General features: G+C 42.6%; 1 protein-coding gene across 3 annotated transcripts in view; it reads right to left on the bottom strand.

Annotated features, from left to right (window-relative positions):
- Positions 1–19,752, bottom strand: part of btbd8 (BTB domain containing 8) — a 120,257-nt gene that overhangs the window by 3,135 nt on the left and 97,370 nt on the right. For all 3 annotated transcript variants that reach the window (XM_072273422.1, XM_072273421.1, XM_072273423.1), the window contains 5 exons: positions 10,739–10,800; positions 9,814–10,549; positions 7,277–7,349; positions 3,979–4,118; positions 288–2,555 (listed from right to left, as the gene is read on the bottom strand). In XM_072273422.1, the coding sequence (XP_072129523.1) occupies positions 288–2,555; positions 3,979–4,118; positions 7,277–7,349; positions 9,814–10,549; positions 10,739–10,800 (3,279 nt within the window). The remainder of the gene's footprint in view (positions 1–287; positions 2,556–3,978; positions 4,119–7,276; positions 7,350–9,813; positions 10,550–10,738; positions 10,801–19,752) is intronic.

Below are 19,752 nucleotides of genomic sequence, written 5' to 3'. Positions count from 1 at the left end.
GATTCTTCCCACTGTTATTAAGATATATAAATAAACACAGTCCTACATTCATGCTAACAGTTAATGGGGAGAAATGTACAATGTTCACATTTAACAATTCTAAACATAGTTACCTTGGAAACTCAAACCCTTCTATTGCATTTTGCAGTTTTAAAAATCCTAGAGTTCTGCAAACTTAATCAATCTGGTCTTAGTTTCAATTCCTTATATAAGTGCAAGTTGATAGAGAAGCCCCAGTGCCATCTTCAGACCAAGCGGTATCAAAAGTTAATTATGGTATACATTACCTGTTAGCAAAGTATTATTAGGTGGTTCACTGGATGTTGGATGGTACCCTTGCACATGCCCTTTTCCCATGTTTGCTACGTTATCAATTGTGTTAATGCCGTCTGTTACAAAGCTCTCGCTATGTTCAGTGGAAGAGTGCTCCTTTTGGCAGAGCTGCAAATGACTGGGTCTTTCCTGAGGTCTGCTGTCACTGTTACCACCACCATCACCACTACCGTCCACAGTGGCTGGCTGGATGCTATCTTTTACGGGTAACACATTGTCCTCCTGCTGCCCTTCCGGTGCGCTTACGCCTGTTGAATCCTTTCCCGTGGGCTGATTTCGTCCCTCAGCCAGCGAGTCAACGACGAGGTGGGGAGCAACAGGAGCAGTGTCCGCTTGTTTCCTTCGCTCCGCTTCTGTCAAGTCAGCTTGCCAAGCTGTACCGTTATCTACGGTAGTGGCACCATCTGCAGTCGGTGACGGGCTGGGAACTTTCGACTGCCTTTTAGACTGCTTTGGAAAGTCATAGTTCAAAAAATCATCCTCAATTTCCAGTGAGTATCGGGAATAGTAGGTCTTCCCATGATGCTGGTAACTGCCCTCGTGGGAACCTCCTTCAAATACATCTGAGGGAGTAAGAGAATCCAAAGAACAGGCCGGGGTTTCGGCCTCTCCCTCATCGGAACCAAGCTCCTCACACTCATCCACAGACAGCAGGACCGACCGTTTGAAGTTTGCGGCCGAGGGGAAGTTTGTAACCTCGGCCTCAATTTCAGTAACATCTTCAAAAGCCAGGTTGTCAATACCCTGGAAGTGGTAGATAGTCTGCTCAGGAGGAGGAGGAGGGGCAGAAACAGTGGGATGGAACATTTCCTCAGAATTCTCTATTTCAGACTTTTCTTCAGTAACTTCACTCAAAGACAAGAGATCTGAGGCAACATCTAATTTATCAGCGGTGGTCATCAACGGGTCCTCACTGCTTTCCTCAATTGCTTTAGTTCCTTGATGAGAGATTTTGAAACCATGATCACTTCCTGACTCTACTGCACCAATCTGACTATGGGGCTCCACACCTTTCATTTTAACTTCTACTTTTAACCCACTGTCGTATTCCTTAAGTTCTTCAGGCGTACTGGTGTCACTGCTACTTCTTCCGAGAAAGTCACGACAAACCACGGTACTGCATTTGGAAATGCCCCTCTCATTTGATCCGTCATCATCTTGGGAGCCTCCAGCATCGTAGTCCTCAGAATTAGGTTTTATATCATCAGATGACGTTGTTGCACTTCCAGTGTCTGTGTCTGGGCTTTGTTTTGGGAATGAAGTGTCTGAAGCTGGATACACTTCTGTACCCAGGTTCCAAGATTCCACTAACAGAGTTTCTACACTCTCCTGATTTTCTCCAACGCTTGGTGAATTAACTTCTTCAGGCAAGTCAACGCGCTTTAAGTTAAGTTCTGGCTCTTCGCTGGTCTGGTCAGCAGGTGTTGCAGTAATATAATGAGAACTTCCTCTTTGGACATGGTCTTCCTCTGAGCTCTTATCTTCCAGAAGGAATTTCTGTTTGGTTTCCAAATCACTTGGGGATGCCTTATTTGCCACTGCTGAAGGCTGATGCTGGGTAGCCCTTTGATCTGACTTCCCACAAGATTGTCCATCATCTTCAGAGCGTTCATTAACAGCTGCCTTATTCACAATTTCCTCTAAAGCACTTGCTTTTTCAGGAGGTTTGGACTGAATACTGGAACTCAAGTTTTGTTGAAGCCTTTCCAAATTCTGCTCCCCTTCCACCAACTTACAACTATTTGATGGTGATGCATCAATATTTGGGCTGGGTTCTAATGGATTACTTGCTCCTGCTTGATCATGTTCAGCATTAACAGATTCACGTTCAAAACATTCCACACTTTTCACATTGTGATGCGGGGAATTTGGAGCTGCCTTATCATGGCAAGTAGAAGTGGACCTTTTCAATCCTGAACCAGTTTTGTTTGTGGCAGTAAGCACCTTAGTTGAAGGTTTTCTTACGTTAGGTAATGATGCGCTTCTCTCTTTCAGTGCAGCCTTATTCGAATGTGTAGGTGTTCTGGTGCCAGTTTGTACCATTTTCTTTACATTTGTCCTCAGCGGTGTGGAGCCAGCTGGTTTTCCAGCTTTAGAGTTAGATTTTGTAAACATTTCATTGGAGGCAGTTACTTTCTCATTGTTTGGAACTTTGTTAGCCAGCTTTAAAGCATCAGTTGTTTCTGAAGCAGGGCTCATTTTTCCTGGACCCACCTTTGGATCTAAGATTATAACAGAAAGGTTAAAATTGCAAACATATTTTCCTTATAGAACTTTTTAAAAAAATGTACATTACACTACATAAGGGAACAAATAAAGACTAAAAATACGTTCCAGAAAATGGCATTTTAAAACATGAAACCAACAACTTTGTGGATTTAAAATAATAATGTAATATATAAATGTTTACCCTTTGATGAGTTTTACTTTTCAATTATGTTTCCAATTTCCTCTTAAAAGCATCCATGTTAGTTATCTCAATCTTCCACGCAGTAAAAAGTTCCACATTCTAATGGTTTTCTGTGTAGAACTTCTCCGAAGTTACAATCACCATCAGAGTTGGCACCACAACAACCATCACAATTTATATAATGCCTTTAATCGAGTGAAAGAAACCACGGTAATCAACCTCTGGCCCCTTGCCCTCACCACCTCACTAGATTTATTCGTTGCTGACAACATGTTATTGACTATATCAAATTTTCCACTGCACTTACTCATTCTACCACTTCTAATTCCAATATTGCCATCGATCTTATTGATAAAATTGGTGCTTTTGTTTGCCCAGCTGACAGACATCAAAGCAGCTCCCTGACATCACCTCATTCCTCCTGTTGGACCACGACCCAACAACAGAACACAGACCTTCATCTCCAACACTCATGGACCCAACTTCCTTTGAAGATTTTCCCTCCAGACTCCAATCTGTCTCCCCAACCACAGTAGGCCCATTTCTTCTTCTGACCCAAGATCCATAAGGACAGCTCTCATAGACCCATTATTTAAACCTGCTTTTTCTACATTGAACCTATGTCTCCATCTCTCTCCCTTTGTCCAATTGCTTCTCACATCTACAACACCTCTACACCTTCTGCAATTTTGACAACTTCCTATTTTCTTGGCTCTAGAGCAGGGGTTCCCAACTTGGGGTCCACGGACCCCTCAGTTAATGGTAATGCTCCATGGCATAAAATAGGTTGGGAACTCTGCTCTGGAGGCTCATTTCATTACGAACATCCATCTCCTCTGTATATCCATCCCATATCAGAATGGTCTGAGGCCCCTTCGCTTCTTCCACAAACAGAGGCCTCCAACATTACTCTTCCTCAACAGACCGAATCTTCTACAACTAGTGTAACTCTATCAAAGGTGCAGATATGGCAGCAAAACAGATTATGTTGCAAATCATGTAGTATCTGTGGAAAAGACACCCCCACCTCCACACACCCAGAACACTTTGGAGGTTGCCTTCCAGCTCACAATTGCCATGTTCAACACAGCATTCATTAAATTCCAGCATCTTCAACCAGCTGCCACAATCAAATATCAACATCCAAACCCCCAGCATTTCATTCTCTTCATTACTACCTTGCTTATTTTATAGGATACAATATACATAAAAATTGTGTGGGATATTGAAGGTACCTTTGACCTTGCCAGCTGCCCCTGATGCTCCCTTTGCTCTTTGCTTAGCAGATGGGTCGTTACTACTGTGCCATGCTCTCTTCAACTGAGCCTGTGGCATTGCTTCCTCTTTATTTTGTACCTTCTGCTTGTTGGGCACACTAGCAAAGACACACATAACAAAAATTAATTCATACTGGAGACAGTGAAGCATCACAAAATTCAAATACAGCACAGATTCAGTCGCCTTGGGACATTGCTCTGGAATTACTTCCTAAACCATTCCGATTCCATTACTCCCATTCCTTAAAAGACCCTACTTTGATGTCAGTATTGTGCACCAGACAGCCGACAGATTCCTGATTTCCAAGCTTAAACCTATGTTCCATTCACTTGTGAAAACCTGTACCAGTGCTGTTTGAATTTGTTTTAAGTTATTTGAATTCTCTTCAAAGGAAATACATTAATCCAGCAGGGGGCACCAAACCTACATTAAAACAGATTCTTCTTTATACCTCACTATGTCCAATAAAATCTGTTATTTATAGCAATGCTGTGCACTAAGTTATTTAAATTATTAAGTCTTTACAGACAAGGTTTTGCTGTTCCGTGATCATTTAAGAGATGCATGCTTCCATCTTACCACTGTGTGGTAACCAAAAACATTTAAAAATTTCTACAGATGTACGGTGCAGAGCATTTAAACTGGCCACATCTGGTATGGGGGGGGCGGGGCCACTGCACAGGATTGAGAGTTGTAAACTTAGTCAGCTCCATCATAGGCACTAGCCTCTGTAGTATCCAGGACATCTTCAAGGAGCGGTGCCTCAAAAAGGCAGCGTCCATCATCAAGGACCCCCATCACCCAGGACAGGCCCTCTTCTCATCAGGGAGGAAGTACAGAAGCCTGAAGTTGCACATTCAAAGATTCAGCAGCAGCTTCTTTCTTTCTGCCATCCGATTTCTGAATGGACATTGAATGCATGTACCCTACCTCACTACTTTTTTTAAAATTTCCTGTCTTTTGCATTACTTATTTAATGTAACTAATATATACACACACACACATGCATTTACTATAATTCAGTTTTCTTCTTTCTCTCCATTATCAGGTATTGTATTTTACTGCTGTTGCAAAGTTAACAAATCTCACAACATGTGCCAGTGATACTGATTCTGATTCTGCTCGAGAACGATCAACACACAGATATTCTGTCGTCTCAAGTGGACGAATTCCTGCAACTTTAATACCTTGGACCAGGTCGATGTCTCACTGCAGCAACCATTAATATATTCAAATCCCTCATTATAGTACTGGTGGGGGGGGGAAGGGGAATGGCAAGAGGGTAGGGACACTTATTTATAGTACATGGAACAGTACACCACCATATGGCCCCTTCAGGCCACAATGTTGTGCTGACTTACAGTACATAAACCAATTCCACAGTCAATCTTATCTCTCCATCTTATGTAGCCCATAGGTATCCATTTTCCTTTCGTTCATGTGCCTATCCAAGACTGTCTTAAACATCACTATTGTATCACCCTCAAACACCACCCCGGCAGTGCATTCCAGGCACTTACTGCTGCGTAAAAAGCCTTCCTCTGATCTCATCCCTAAAATTTCCTCCATTCACTTTACCGTAAAAGTGTAGTCAGGTATACGCCCTAGGAAAAAGGCATTGGCTGTCCACTCTATTTATGGCTCTTATTATCTTATACACCTCAATCAAGTTGGCTCTCGTTCTCCTTCACTCCAAAGAGAAAAGCCCCAGCTTGCTGAACCTTTTCATACAAGACAAGCTCTCTAATCCAGACAGCATCCAAGAGATCTCCTCAGCACCCTCTCTAAAGCTTCCACAACCTTCCTATAATGAAGCAAGCAGTACCCCAAATATGGTATCACCAGAGTTTAACAGAACTGCGCCATTACCTTGCAGCTCTTGAAGTCAATCCTGTGGCTAATGAAGGCCAACACACTGTATGTCATCTTAGCCACCGTCAACTTGTGGGTGGTAACTTTGAGGGATATGTGGACTTGGATACCTAGATCACTTTGTTCCTCCTCACTATTAAGATTCCTGTCATTAACCCTGTATTCTGCTTTACGGGTCTGATATACGGGTTGTCAGTTGCGAACATGCTATGTTGGTGCCGAAGCTTGCCGCCACTTGCAGGCTTCTTCCAGCACATCCTCAGACTGTGTTGGTCTTCGATGCAAATGATGCAGTTCATTATTTGCTTCGATATACGCGTGACAATTAAATCTAATCTTTAAAATTTCCATCTTTAAGATTATCATCAATACTCCAGGCATCTCTTCCCTCATTTTCCATAACCTGGGATATATCCCACCTGGCCTGGGGACTTACCTAGATAGATATACTTTATTAATCCCAAGGGAAATTGGGTTTTGTTACAGCCGCACCAACCAAGAATAGAGCGTAAATATAGCAATACAAAAACCACAAACAATCAAACAACAAAATGCAAACTATGCCAGATGGAAAATAAGTCCAGGACCAGCCTGTTGGCTCAGGGTGTCTGACCCTCCATGGGAGGAGCTGCATATTCGATGGCCACAGGCAGGAACGACCTCCCACGCCGCCCAGTGTTGTATCTCGGTGGAATGTGGCCAAAGTCCAACAGTAAAAAGTTCAATATCCGGTCTACAAACACGTTCCTCGATCGTAATATGACCCGGATTGCACCATCTGTTGTTAACCTATTCTAATGTTTTTCCAAAGCTCTAACACTGACTTTCTTAATCTCAGCATGCTCCAGTACATTAGCCTGTTCAAAGTAAATGTTATTATACAAGTACATGTATGTCACCATAAACAACCAGAGATTCATTTTCTTGTTGACATACTCAACAAATCTATCGAATAGTAACCATAACAGAATCAACGAACGACCACCCAACTTGCCAACTTGGGCTTTCAACCAGACTGCAGAAGCCAACAAACTCTGCAAATGCAAAAACATAAATAAATAAGCAATAAATATCGAAAACATGAGTGAAGGGTCCTTGAAAGTGAGTCTATTGGTTCTAGGCTGACCTCACATTCGTCAGGGTCCCTCTCACAGGTGAACACTGAAATAAATTATTCATTAAAGACCTCCCCTACCTCACTGGCACGACACATTTTCCCCTTTACCCCTGTGCAGTCCAACCCTCGCTCTAGTGATTCTCCTGTTCTTCATGTACAGTACATGCAGAATGCTTTGGAACTTTAATCCTACTTGCCAAGGTCTTTATAAGAGACAAAGGGAAAGATAAAGAGATTTTATGAAGTAATCCACAACTGTTACTCACCTACTGGAGGTCGGTCTGGGGCTTTTCGTGGATGGTGTTTTTGTTGCTTTCACAAGAGTTGCTGGCTTGTTAACTGTAGTTGTGGAGGGGAAATAAAAGAAAACAGGTTAGGTTTTAGTGCAGTTGTTTGCCATCACCTGTGCTGTAGATAAACCAGAAGAGTAGCCCACTGAAACTGAAACTGGTGTTCAGGCTTCCGAAGGTTGGAAGCATTCACATATGCACTGTAAGGGAGAAGGTTACAAGGATCTCACCATCTAGGTCACAGAACAGTACAACACAGTACAGGCCTTTGGGCCCATGATGCTGTGCCAACCATTTAATCTACTCAAAGATCATTTTAACCCTTTTTTCCTACATAGCCGTTCAGTTTTCTTTTATCCATGTCCCGATACAAGAGTTTCTTAAATGCCCCTAATGTATCTGCCTCTACCGTCACCCCTGGCAGGGCATTCCATACACTCACCACTCTAAAAAAAAAACTACCTCTAATACTCACCCCTATACTTTCCTCCAATCACCTTAAACTTTTACCCTCTTAGCTATTTCTATCATGGGAAAAAGTTTTCTAGCTATCCACTTATCTATGCCTCTTATCATCTTGTACACCTCGAACAGGTCACCTCTCATCATCATCCTTTCCAAAAAAAAACCCTAGTTTGTTCAACCTACCCTCATAATACACGTTCTCTAATCCAGTCCTCAGCCTGGTAAATCTGCTTTGCAACCTTTCCAAAGCTTCTGCATCCTTCCTATAATGAGCCAACTAGAACTGCACACAATATTCCAAGTGTGGTCTCACCAGGGCTTTAGAGGGTTGCAACATTACCTTGTGGCTCTTGAACTCAATTCCCTGACGAATGAAGGACAACACTTTTTTTTTGTGGGTGGGGGGAGGTCATGTTCTAGTTGCCATTTGCACAACTTGATTTTTGCGCGTGGTGCGGGGGGGCTGATTATCTTGCTGTTTTATGGTTTTGTGTGTGGGGGGGGTTGATATTTTTGTTTGATCAGCTTCTATGGTTGTCTCTGATTCGTGGCTGTTTGGAGAAGATGAATCTTAGAGTTGTATACTGCATACGCACTTTGATAATAAATATAGCTTGAATCTTGAACCATACACCTTCTTAACCATTCTATCAACTTGTGCAGCAAATTTGGGGGATTTATAGACCTGGATTTCATAAATTCCTTTGAGGGATCTACAGATATCATGAATTGCATCCTGGGAGGTTGCAAATGTTTTAAAGTGCGACATATCAATTGCTTTGGTTTGTAAAGTCCTTGAAAATGGATCTGAAATGCACTTGGAATTCTTACTGGAAAACTGGTTGAAATCGCAATTCTCATTTACACAATAGCACAAGAGATCCTGCAGGTGCTAGAAATCCAGAACAACACACACAACATGCTACAGGAACTCAGCAGGTCAGGCAGCATCTATGAGGAGTAAACAGTCGGCATTTCAGGACAAGATCCTTCATCAGGACCAGCTACCTGACACTAAGCTATCTGAATATTGGATTCAATACAGCGCAAGAAATACTTAATGGGGCAAGGGTCTCTGGGGAATTGGGGGTGGTGAGGTGGGAGGAGAGAAAGAGAAACAAAGTAGAAAACAAACATGCTGCTTGTTCTTTTTATGCTGTATATTTGAGAGGTTAGGGGAATATCTGGCAAGGCCAACATTTACTGGTTATCCCTGATAGAATGGTCCTTAGCCCAGCTGTGAAAGGATGGGGGTTGGGCCAGAGGCCAGCAACTCCATCCCATAAAAACCCAAAGCTACAGAAACGCCAGCAGAAGCTCCAAAGACCTCAGCCATGGGAGAGAAAGGATTTAAGATGATGGGTTACACCTACGGACAAGTTGGCCCTGGACAGAGGAATCTGAGCTGGTTGTTGTCGGCAGTCTGTGCCCCAGTAGGGGTGATGGGCATAAGTAAGTACTGATAGCACGTCAGGCTAGAGGAGCAGGGTTACGTTGGTCCTCCCGTGCTGCTTGGTGCTGGAAGTCATCAGTTTGTGCGGTGTAACATTGTCTGCAGTCAACGTCATGGCGGCTGCGGTACAGCTCATAACTAAAGACAATCTCTCCACCTTACTAAAGCACATCAGCAGGCTCATGGGAGGACAATAAACATTGAAAGCACTAACATTCAGAGTCACAGCACAGAAAGAGACCCTTCAGCCCATCTAGTCCATACCAAACTATTATTTTGCCTAATCCTATCCCGGAGCATAGTCCTCCATATCCCTCCAATCCATGTATTTGTCCAAACTTCTCTTCCACTGGCAGCTCATTCCACACTCTCACCACACTCCTAGTGAAGAAGTTGCTCATGTTCCCCTTAAATATTTCACCTTTCACCCTTAACCCATGACCTGTAGTTCTAATCTTCCCCAACCTCAGTGGAAAAAGCCTGTTTGCATTTACCGTCTATACCCTTCATAATTCTGTGTACCTCTATCAAATCTCCCCGCATTCTCCTACGCTCCAGGAAATAAAGTCCTAATTCAATTGCAGAAGTAACAAACCTGCAGAGTAAACCTTCTGGTTCGCAGGGCTCTTTGCAGACTCCTGTGCAACATTTTCAACAGGATTGCTGACAGTTGCAATTTTCTTCCCACCACAGTTCACTCCATTTGTTACATGGTTCTCCTCTAGCTCACCGGACTGTCTGATTGTCTCCACAGGGGAGACCTTGCTCAAACATTCCAGCTTGTCGGAATGGCACCTATTCCCATTTTTCTCTGCCTGATGAGTGGTTTTCTTGAGTGGTTTTCCTGACTTCAGTTGGACTCCAGACGGAGTATTAGGAGCTACTTTTGGTCGGGCTCCCGTATTTGATTTTCCATCATGACCACTGGTTTCTTTGCTCGCCACTGCAGGAACTGCTTGACTAGCGAAACTTGCAGAAGGTTCTTTCGCTTTACTAACAGCACTCACACCGTTTGTCTTGGCCTCCAGTCTGGTCTTGGCAGGTGTATTTGTCTTTGTTGAGCTGTTCTTCTCATTGCTTTTCCCAATTTTTGGCATTTTCTCACTTAGCTTTTTAACGTTCTTTTCCTTTCCTTCCTCTTTCCTCGAAACGCTGGCATAGTTTCGCCCGTTGGATTTCGGCACCGATGCTCCCAATCCCTCAGATTTCATCTTGGAACTGCTGGACACACGGCTTTGGGACACACTTACACCTGACCGCAGCTTCCCCTTTCTGCAGACCTGTTCTTCTGTGTCAGGTGTGGCAGGATTGAGCAGGTGATTTTCTTTTGGCTGTGAGCAAGGTTAATGCACATAATTAATAACAAGTTACTTGAGCACTACTAAATTAATCCTGGATTCATTTGCCATTTTGAAGTTTATAACTGATATGTTAAATTAGGTATAGTTCTAGAATTGCATTCTCAAGTACACACATATGGAAAATATTAAAACACATCATGAAGTTGACATAATCCTTACCTGGAAACTGGTCAAGGTTGGTCTTTTGGCAAGTTTTCTATCATCACCTTTGTCCAGAGCAGCTGAAAATATGAAACATATAAAAAAACTCTTAAAAAGCAGAGGTCCCTCGAGCCTGCTCTGGCATTTAATTAAGTTCACACTTAACCATGCACTTCATTTTCCCAGCTGGTCTCCACATCTCTATTCCTGAACGATCCAAAAATCTCTCGACATAGCTCCTGACTGAGTCTCTCAGGGAGAAAATTCCAAAGATTTACAATCCCCAGAGAAATTTCTCCTCGTCTCAGTCCATTTGTTAGTTCCATTCTCAAAATGCCAGCAAAATCCATTCCTTTGTCATAAAACTTGGCCAGACTAACATAATAGTGGAAAGGATTCAATAGGCTGAATGTATTAGATCAAAGAATTAAATGTTTAAAATGACAACTATTTAAGAAAAAAACACAAGAAACAGAACAAAGACAAGTTTTATACAGTTCAAATCTAATACTTTCTGGAATTTAGCAAAAAGGCCAGCATGTTATCCCCTTGTGTTACATAGGTTGGCAGAGGCCTGAAAGGCTGGATTTTCTACGCTGTATATAAATACTTTGACAGACAGTGAAAATGCAGTAAAAAGGTTACACGAGACTTTGGAAATGCACAGGAAATCTTTTGATATTTACATTTGATGATGGCTGCACCAGCTGAGGGAGAAATGAAGGAGCTTCAGTTTCCATTCACTCAGCTGGACCTCTCTGAAGACAGAGATAGCAACACAATTCATCCACCATATAATCTTGGGAGTCTTTTGGTCTGGGCTGCCTACTTACTGAGAACAATAGTCAAAGTAAAATTTATCATCAAGGTACATATATGTTACCATACTCTACCTTCAGATTCATTTATTCATAACCTGGCAATCAACCTGAATTTGGCAGTAGTATTAAAACAATGTAAATGCAGCAGTTTGAGTTACAACAGGTAGTTCAAAATACCCAATTGCATTACCGGCACCAGCTGTATCAAAGTAATCAGGTTTATCGTACTCCCTTTCTCCTCCCACAAATCAGCAAATTCGTTCCTGTCAGATACTTACCTAACTTGATGGAGAGGATGTTTCGTATAGTGGGCGAGTCTAGGACCAGAGGGCCTCAGAATAGGGGGATGTTCCTTTAGACCACAGATGAGAAGGAATTTCTTTAGCCAGAGGATGATGAATCTGTGGAATTCATCAACACAGACGGCTGTGGAGGCCGAGTCATTGGGTATATTTAAAGGTTTCAAAGGTACATTTAATGTCAGAGAAATGTATACAATATACATCCTGAAATTCTTTTTCTTCGCAAACTTCCACGAAAACAGAGGAGTGCCCCAAAGAATGAATGACAGCTAAATGTTAGAACCCCAAAGCAACCCCCCCAGTTCTCCCCTCCCATGCACAAGCAGCAGCAAGGCAACAACCTTCCCACTCCCCCACCAGCAAAAAAGCATCGGCGCCCCCCCCCCCACCAAGCATTCAAGCGTGCAGCAACATATCATTAGGTTCTTGATTAGTAAGGGTGTCAAATGCTACAGGGAGAAGGCAGGAGAATGGGGTTGAGGGGGATAATAAATCAGCCATGATGGAATGGGCAGAGAAGACTCGATGGGCTGAATGGCCTAATTCTACTCTTATGTTTTATTGCCCATTCTGAATGCAACAATTGTATTTATCTTCACTGCTGCCCCTACCAGACTCTAAGCATCAAATGTGTACTTTTCTTCCCCTCCCCTCAGGAAACCAATGAAAGTTTCAGTTCCTATTTTTTCAACACTAAGAAGTGTCCATTGACATCAAAATCGCCTGGTCAACACTGCACCAAGATGCTAAACGTCAGTTTTCTGTGAATATACATAAAGATATTACAAGGCCAAAATTAATGCAAATCAGAGAGAATTGTCAAATAAGCTTATCTGGTCTTTTTGCTGCTGTTGCCCATCCACTTCAATTCAACGTGTTGTACATCCAGAAATGCTCCTCTGAACACCACTGTTGTAGCTCAAGTACTGTTACTGTTGCCTTCCTGTCAGCTCGAATCAGCCTGGCCCTTTTGCACTGACAATTCTCATTAACAAGGCGTTTTCGCTCACAGAACTGCCACTCACTGGATGTTTTTGTTTTTCACACCATTCTCTGCAAACTCCAGAGCAGGGGTTTCAAACCTGGGGTCCATTAACCCCTCAGTTAACAAAAAGGGTCCATGGCATAAATAAGGTGGGAACTCCCGCTTTAGAGACTGCTGTGTGTGGAAAAACCCAGGAGACCAGTAGTTTCTGAGAGACTCAACCCACTCTGCCTGACACTAACAATCATTCCACAGTCAGTCACTTAGATCATATTTCTTCCACATCCTGATGTTTGGTCAGAACAACTGAAATCTTTTGACCATGGTTGCATGCTTTTATGCATTGAGTTTCTGCCACATGAATGGCTGATTAGGTATTTGCATTGATGAGGTGTACAGGTGTAGCTAATAAAGTGCATTTTTCAACATTGTCCCCAAGCCTCTTGATTCCTCCATTATCCAGAAATCTATGATAGAAATTAGCTTTATTTGTCAGGTGCACATCAAAACATACGGTGGAATGCGCTGTTTGCCTCAAATCAAATCAATGAGGGTTGTCTGGACAGCAGGCAACTGTCGCCATGCTTCCCGCACCAACATAGCATGCCCACAGCTCACGAAACTTAACTATAGGTCTTTAAAGTGTGGGAGGAAACCAGAGCACCTGGAGGAAAGCTACATGGTCACGGGGAGAATGTACAAAAAAAAACAACTTATGCACAGTGGTGAGAACTGAACCCTGATCTTTTACCGGGCACCGTAACAGCATTAGCTAACCACTACACTACCGTACTGCCCTGTGGAAGGAGCTAACTCAGCTTCCACTGCCCTCCAGAGTAAAGAATTCAAAAGTTTCACCGCCCTGTGGGTGAAGAAGACAAGTCCTTAATCTCAAACTGTACCCCTGGCTCTTGGCTCCTCAGCCAGGAAATAGTCTCGTTATTTAGTCTGCTAAGTCTCGTTATTTACTCTTAAATTCTGTATACTTTGACAAAATCTCATTTCATCCTTCTAAACTCCAAAGGTCCAGTCCCAGTCTACTTAATCCCTCCCATGATAAACTTAACAGTCTTGTAAACTTTCATGCACTATGTGAGTACAATTTTTATAGAGTCATAAAACACTACAACACAGAAACAGGCCCTTTGGCCCACCTAGTCCATGCCGAGCTACTATTCTGCCGAGTCTCACCAACCTGCACCCGGACCCGTAGCCCAACATTGCTCCCTTCCATGTACTTATCCAAACTTCTCCTAAAAGTTGAAATCAAAACCGCATCCACCACTTTTGCACCGAGCACTCTCAACACCACTAGTGAAGAAGTTCCCCCTCATCTTCCCCTTAAACATTTCACCTTTCACCCCTAACCCATGATCTTTAGTTCTAATCTCACCCAAAATTAGTGGGAAAAGCCTGCTTGCATTTACCCCATCTATACCTCTCAAAATTTTGTATACCTCTTTCATAACCTTTTCCCTGTAACTCAGGTCAAGTCCTGGCAATATCCTTGTAAATTTTCTCTGCACTCTTCGAATCTTGATAAATCTCGAGTAAAGAAACTGAAATTGTACATGATGCTCCAAGTGTATGGCCTCTCTAATGCTATACACAATGCATTAACACTTCTTTACACCTCTAATCAAATGCTATCATAATACAAGTCATCATAATATATGTCCTCATAATTTGCTTGCTGCAACACACACAAAATTTTGGAGAACTTGGCCCAAAACACTGACTCCTCATTTCCCTCCACAGATGCTACCCAACCTGCTGAGTTCCTCCACCATTTTTTGTGTGTTGTTTAAGGTTTCCAGCATCTGCAGGCTCTCATGCCTATAATCTGCTTGCTATACTTGCATTTTGGCTTTCAGTGAGTTAAGTACAAACACAGCTAGGTCCCTTCGTGCATCAACATGATCCAATCTCTCTGAGTTGAACCAATGCTCCTTCTTTCATGTTTTATGCATTAAAGTAGACAACCACACATTTTTCCTGATTATGGTCTATCTGTCTGTTCTCATCCACTCAGTTTGTTCATGTCCTCTTGAAGCCTCTTTAAAAAGATCTGTTAAGATCTTCATACCCATTCTTCTGTTGTGAATAAGGGGTCTAAGCTTGCTGTAGACAAAGAACAGGAATAAACAGCAACAGTTCTAGATTCTACAGAGCATCCACCACCTCTTCTCTTTCAAGAGAATGGGAACAGATCATCAGATCTTTTGTATTTTACAAATGAGGTCGTTAGTTAATCTGTTTGTGCAGATTAACATGGTAGTGTAGCAGTTAGTGTAATGCTTTATAACACCAGAAATCAGGCTTCAATTCCCACTGTCTGTAATGAGTTTGCACACTCTCCCCGTAACCGCGTGGATGTCCTCTGGTTTCCACCCATGTTGTAAAGACATGCGGGTTAGTAAGTTGTGGGCATGCTATGTTGGCACTGGAAGCATGCAACATTTGCAGGCTGCCCCCAGCACATTCTTGGACTGAGTTGGTTGTTGATGCAAATGGCACATTTCACTGTATGTTTTGATGTACAAGTGACAAATAAAGCTAATCTACCTCCAACCTGATGGCATGAATATAGATTTCTCCTTCTGGTAAACAAATTCTCTACTCACCCCCCCAACCATTCCCCTGCCTATTACTTCCCCCGGGTCCCCTCCTCCTTCCCTCTCCCCCATGGTCCACTCTCCTCTCCAATCAGATTCCTTCTTCTCCAGCTGTGGACCTTTTCCAGCCACTCTTCACCTATCACCTTCCAGCTCATCACCTTTCCCTTCCCCTCACCTTTTTATTCTGCCACCCTTCCCCTTCCTTCTCAGTTCTGAGGAAGGGTCTCAGCCCAAAATGTCGACTGTATTCATTTCCACGGATGCTGCCTGACCTGCTGAGATTCTCCAGCATTTTTTGTGTGTTGCCAATTTAAATTTTATAGTTTTCTTTCCTTCATTTTCAAGGATTTCGGGATTCCAGGATTTCAAAGAGAGTCACTGATTCTAAATGTGCTGTTTGCCCCCAATGCATTGAGAAAGGTTTTACCTGACTGGAAAAGAAAATTGTGCTGCAGATGACTCCTGCATGACAAGCAATATTTCTCTTCAGGGACAGTCTAACTCACTGTTTAGATCATGCAAGGAAACGCAAGCACAACCATTAACTGTAGGAAATTAGTGCTTTCAACTGCTTTCCTTCCATTTGAGTACAGATTTCACACACCGAATGAATCACCCTTAATAGTGAAACCTTGGTTGCCTGAGCAGTGTCTTGCTTCAGACAGCAGGCGACAGAACTGAATAGACAATGCTGATCAGACACAGCATGCACGTTCTCTGCCTCATCACAGTTTCACTGTAGCTTGAAACACAGAATCACAAGGCTGGCTGCCATTCTGAAACTCAAACAGAAGAGAAAACCTTTCTTAAAAATAAAGTCCAAACAGAGAAGCTGCTCTCACTGGAGACGGCCATTCAGCAGATCAGTCAACATCTATGGATCGTAAGACACAGGAGCAGAGTTAGGCCATTTGGCCCATCAAATCTGCTCTATTCCATTATTATTATCCCTTGTAATCCCATTCTCCTGCCTTCTCCCCAGACCCTTGATACTCTTACTAATCCAGAAGCTATAAACCTCTTCATTAAATATATCCAATGACTTCGCCCCACAGCCGTCTGTGGCACAATGAATTCCACAGATCCACCACCCTCTGGCTAAAGAAATTCTTCCTCATCTCCATTCTAAAGGGATGCCCTTGTATTGAGGCTGTGCTCTCTGGTCCCAGACTTCCCCACGAGAGGAATCATCCTCTCCACATCCACTCTACTGGGGCCCTTAAATATTCGATAGGAATAAACAGCTGATGCTTCAGGCCAAGACCTTTCATCACGACTGATGTCGGGTCTCAGCCTGAAACAACAACTGCTTATTCCTCTTCATAGATGCTGCCTGACCTGTTGAGTTCCTCCAGCATTCTGTGATACTCCTACGTTACGACAACTGTAATTATGAACTCCTTCCTCACTGGCTTGTAAATCCAGCTCCCCTGCTGGGAATATTGGAGTAGACATTAAACCAAATCCATTATACAATTATCCAGTAAAGAAACTGGCTCTTCGGCCCTTCACTGTTATGCTAAACTTTTGCCTCTATTAGGAATATAGCCTTCTATGCCTTGCCTATTTAAGTGCTTGTCTAAATAACATTTAAATATAGTAATTATATCTAATTCCATCACCTCTAAAAGCACATTTCACATATCAACTACTCTGCATTTAAAAATAAATATCTGTCAGAACCCAGCTGAAATTACTTCCTTCCATCTTAAACCTGGGCCCTCTTGTCTTAATATCCCTACCATGGGGAAAGAAAACTTTATTGAGAGGCACAGAGAGAGTGGACAATCATAGTCTTATGTACTTCTATCAGGTCACCCTTCCTTTGCTGCAGGGAGAATAAATGGTTGCCTTGGTAGTGTAATGCTATTGCAACACTAGTGACCCAGATTCTATTCCGCTGTTGTCTGTAAGGAGTTTGTATGTTCTCTGTGTTATCACGTGGGTTTCCTCTGGGAGTTCCAGTTTCCTCCCAAATTCCAGAGATACACAGGATACTAAGTTAACTGGTCACTTGGATGTAATTGGGCAGCTCAGGCTTGCTGGGCCATAAGAGCCTGTTACTGTGCTGCATCTCTAAATGAAATAAATCAAAATGAAAAAAAAAGCAGAAGTGATGCCAACAAACATCTTCGGACATCCCACTCAATATTTTATTCAGTGCAATCTTATCAACGTGATTAGTTTACTACTCTGAACATTCTGGCCATCTGTCACCAGCAAGGTGACTCAAGGCACATTGAATCAAAGTGCTATTCTAATGTTTCCTGAACAATTGGCACCAAGGAGGACTAAGGCAGCAGGTACATGCTTCAAGCAGAATCACCACTGTTTTTCTTGTCTTTTATAAATTTCCCTCAATATTTACTGGAGATAGGAAGTGATTTTATTGTAATGCACATAATACTCTTGTATCTATACATTATTTATAAAGTTCTGTCAGTTGATCCCTTTCATAACTTTGGCATGAACATTTCATATTCTCTGTAAAGTGTAGAGGTAAAAGCTGACAGCAATAAGAGAAAGCAACGTAAAGAGTAAATTGGAAGGAGAGCCCAAGAAAGTCATTCCACTATATTTTGCATAATACTTTGAAGAATCGACTGTGGTGAAAACATATATAAAAATCTATTAAAATTAAATAATTGAAGATTAGTGTTGAAACTTGTTTTTTGTTGACTCTAGCTTTATGGTTCTTGATGTAATCTGAACAGCTATTTCAATGACTTGAAAGCAGCGTCAAGACAGTAACGCAAACAAGAGAAAATATGCAGATACTGGAAATCAACATGCACAAAATGTTGAAGGAACTCAGCAGGTCAGGAAGCATCAATGGAAAACAGTGAACAGTTGATGTTTTGGGCCAAGACCCTTCATCAGGCCTGATGAAGGGTTTCAGCCCGAAATGTCAGCTGTTTACTCTTTTCTTTAGACATAAAGCACCAGGTGTCTTGACTAGTCGATTATAACAACGAAAAAGGTAAATATCAGATTAACGAAACAAATCAATTTGTTAAAACAGATGATATGAAAGGGATCAACTGACAGATTTGTGAAAAGTGCTTAGGAACGCTGTTTCATTTAGCTGTGTACATGTGTACGGATGAATGACAATCAACTTGAGCTTGAATTACCTTGTTTGCCCCAGAACTAACTGCACTTCCTTCACTACAGTACAACAAAGGAAGACTAAAGCCAAAGATTAACTGACTTACTACAACAGTGAAGTGCCCTTAAATGATTTTAATTCTCCTCTCCATTGCTACACTGGCATTCCTGTGCTCAGCCTCCTCTACAGCCAAGGTAAGGCCAAACACAAACTCATGGAACAGCACCTTGTTGGTATTCCAGTTTGGTAGTCTACAACCTGACGACATGAATGTTTGAATTCTCCAACTTCTGGTAACTGCTCTACCTCTGCCTCCTTTTCCTCCCGTCTCTATCTACACAGCCCCCATCACCCTGTTTCTTGCTCCTCCTCCACTCGTTCCATCTGCCCATCACCCACACACTCCTCCCACTGGTTCTCCTCTCCACTACTACCCTCTGTCCTCCCCACATCCCATATTCCAACTACCTCTCCTATCACACTCCAATCACCTTTCTCATTTCTACCGCTCACCTCCCAGCTTCTGGCACTACTTCCACTCTCTCCTCAGCTGGGTCTTGCTCCACTCCTTCCCCCTAACTTTTTACATGGCTATTTCCCCTTTCTTTCACTGCAGATGAAGGGTCTCAACCTGAAAGACCAACTGCCCATTTTGCTCCACTGATGCTGCCTGACTCGCTGAGTTACATCAACTTTCAGTGTGTTGCTCCAGATCACAGCAAATGTAGTCACTTGTGCCTCCTTGCTTGGAGCACCAACTTTTATTCCATGCCATGAGCTTGGTTTCTCTTGAAGACTTAATTACTCAACAATGTATTTCTTGGAGGAAAAAGTTTTATGTTTACAACTAGAAGTGATGAGTGAAGTAAAATAACTATGGGGAGAAGGCAGGAGAATGGGGTTGAGAGGAATAATAGATCAGCCATGATGGAATGGCAGAGCAGACCAAAATGGGCCAAATGGCATAAATCTGCACCAATGTCTTATAGTCTGACTGTGATCTGGACAAGCTGCTGCCCATTTATCACTTTCTGTTAAGATGGCAGCATGCTCTGATGCAGCGACCTCTCCGGGTCCCACCAAAGGTGTCATTAATCTTTCCTACCAAATACAATAAGCATATATAACACGAGGAAATGCACAGATGCTGGAAATTCAAGCAACACACATCAAAGTTGCTGGTGAACGCAGCAGGCC

Source organism: Mobula birostris, chromosome 12, assembly GCF_030028105.1.
Source record: "Mobula birostris isolate sMobBir1 chromosome 12, sMobBir1.hap1, whole genome shotgun sequence".
NCBI lineage: Eukaryota > Metazoa > Chordata > Chondrichthyes > Myliobatiformes > Myliobatidae > Mobula > Mobula birostris.
This window is presented reverse-complemented; position numbering and strand designations above follow the sequence as displayed.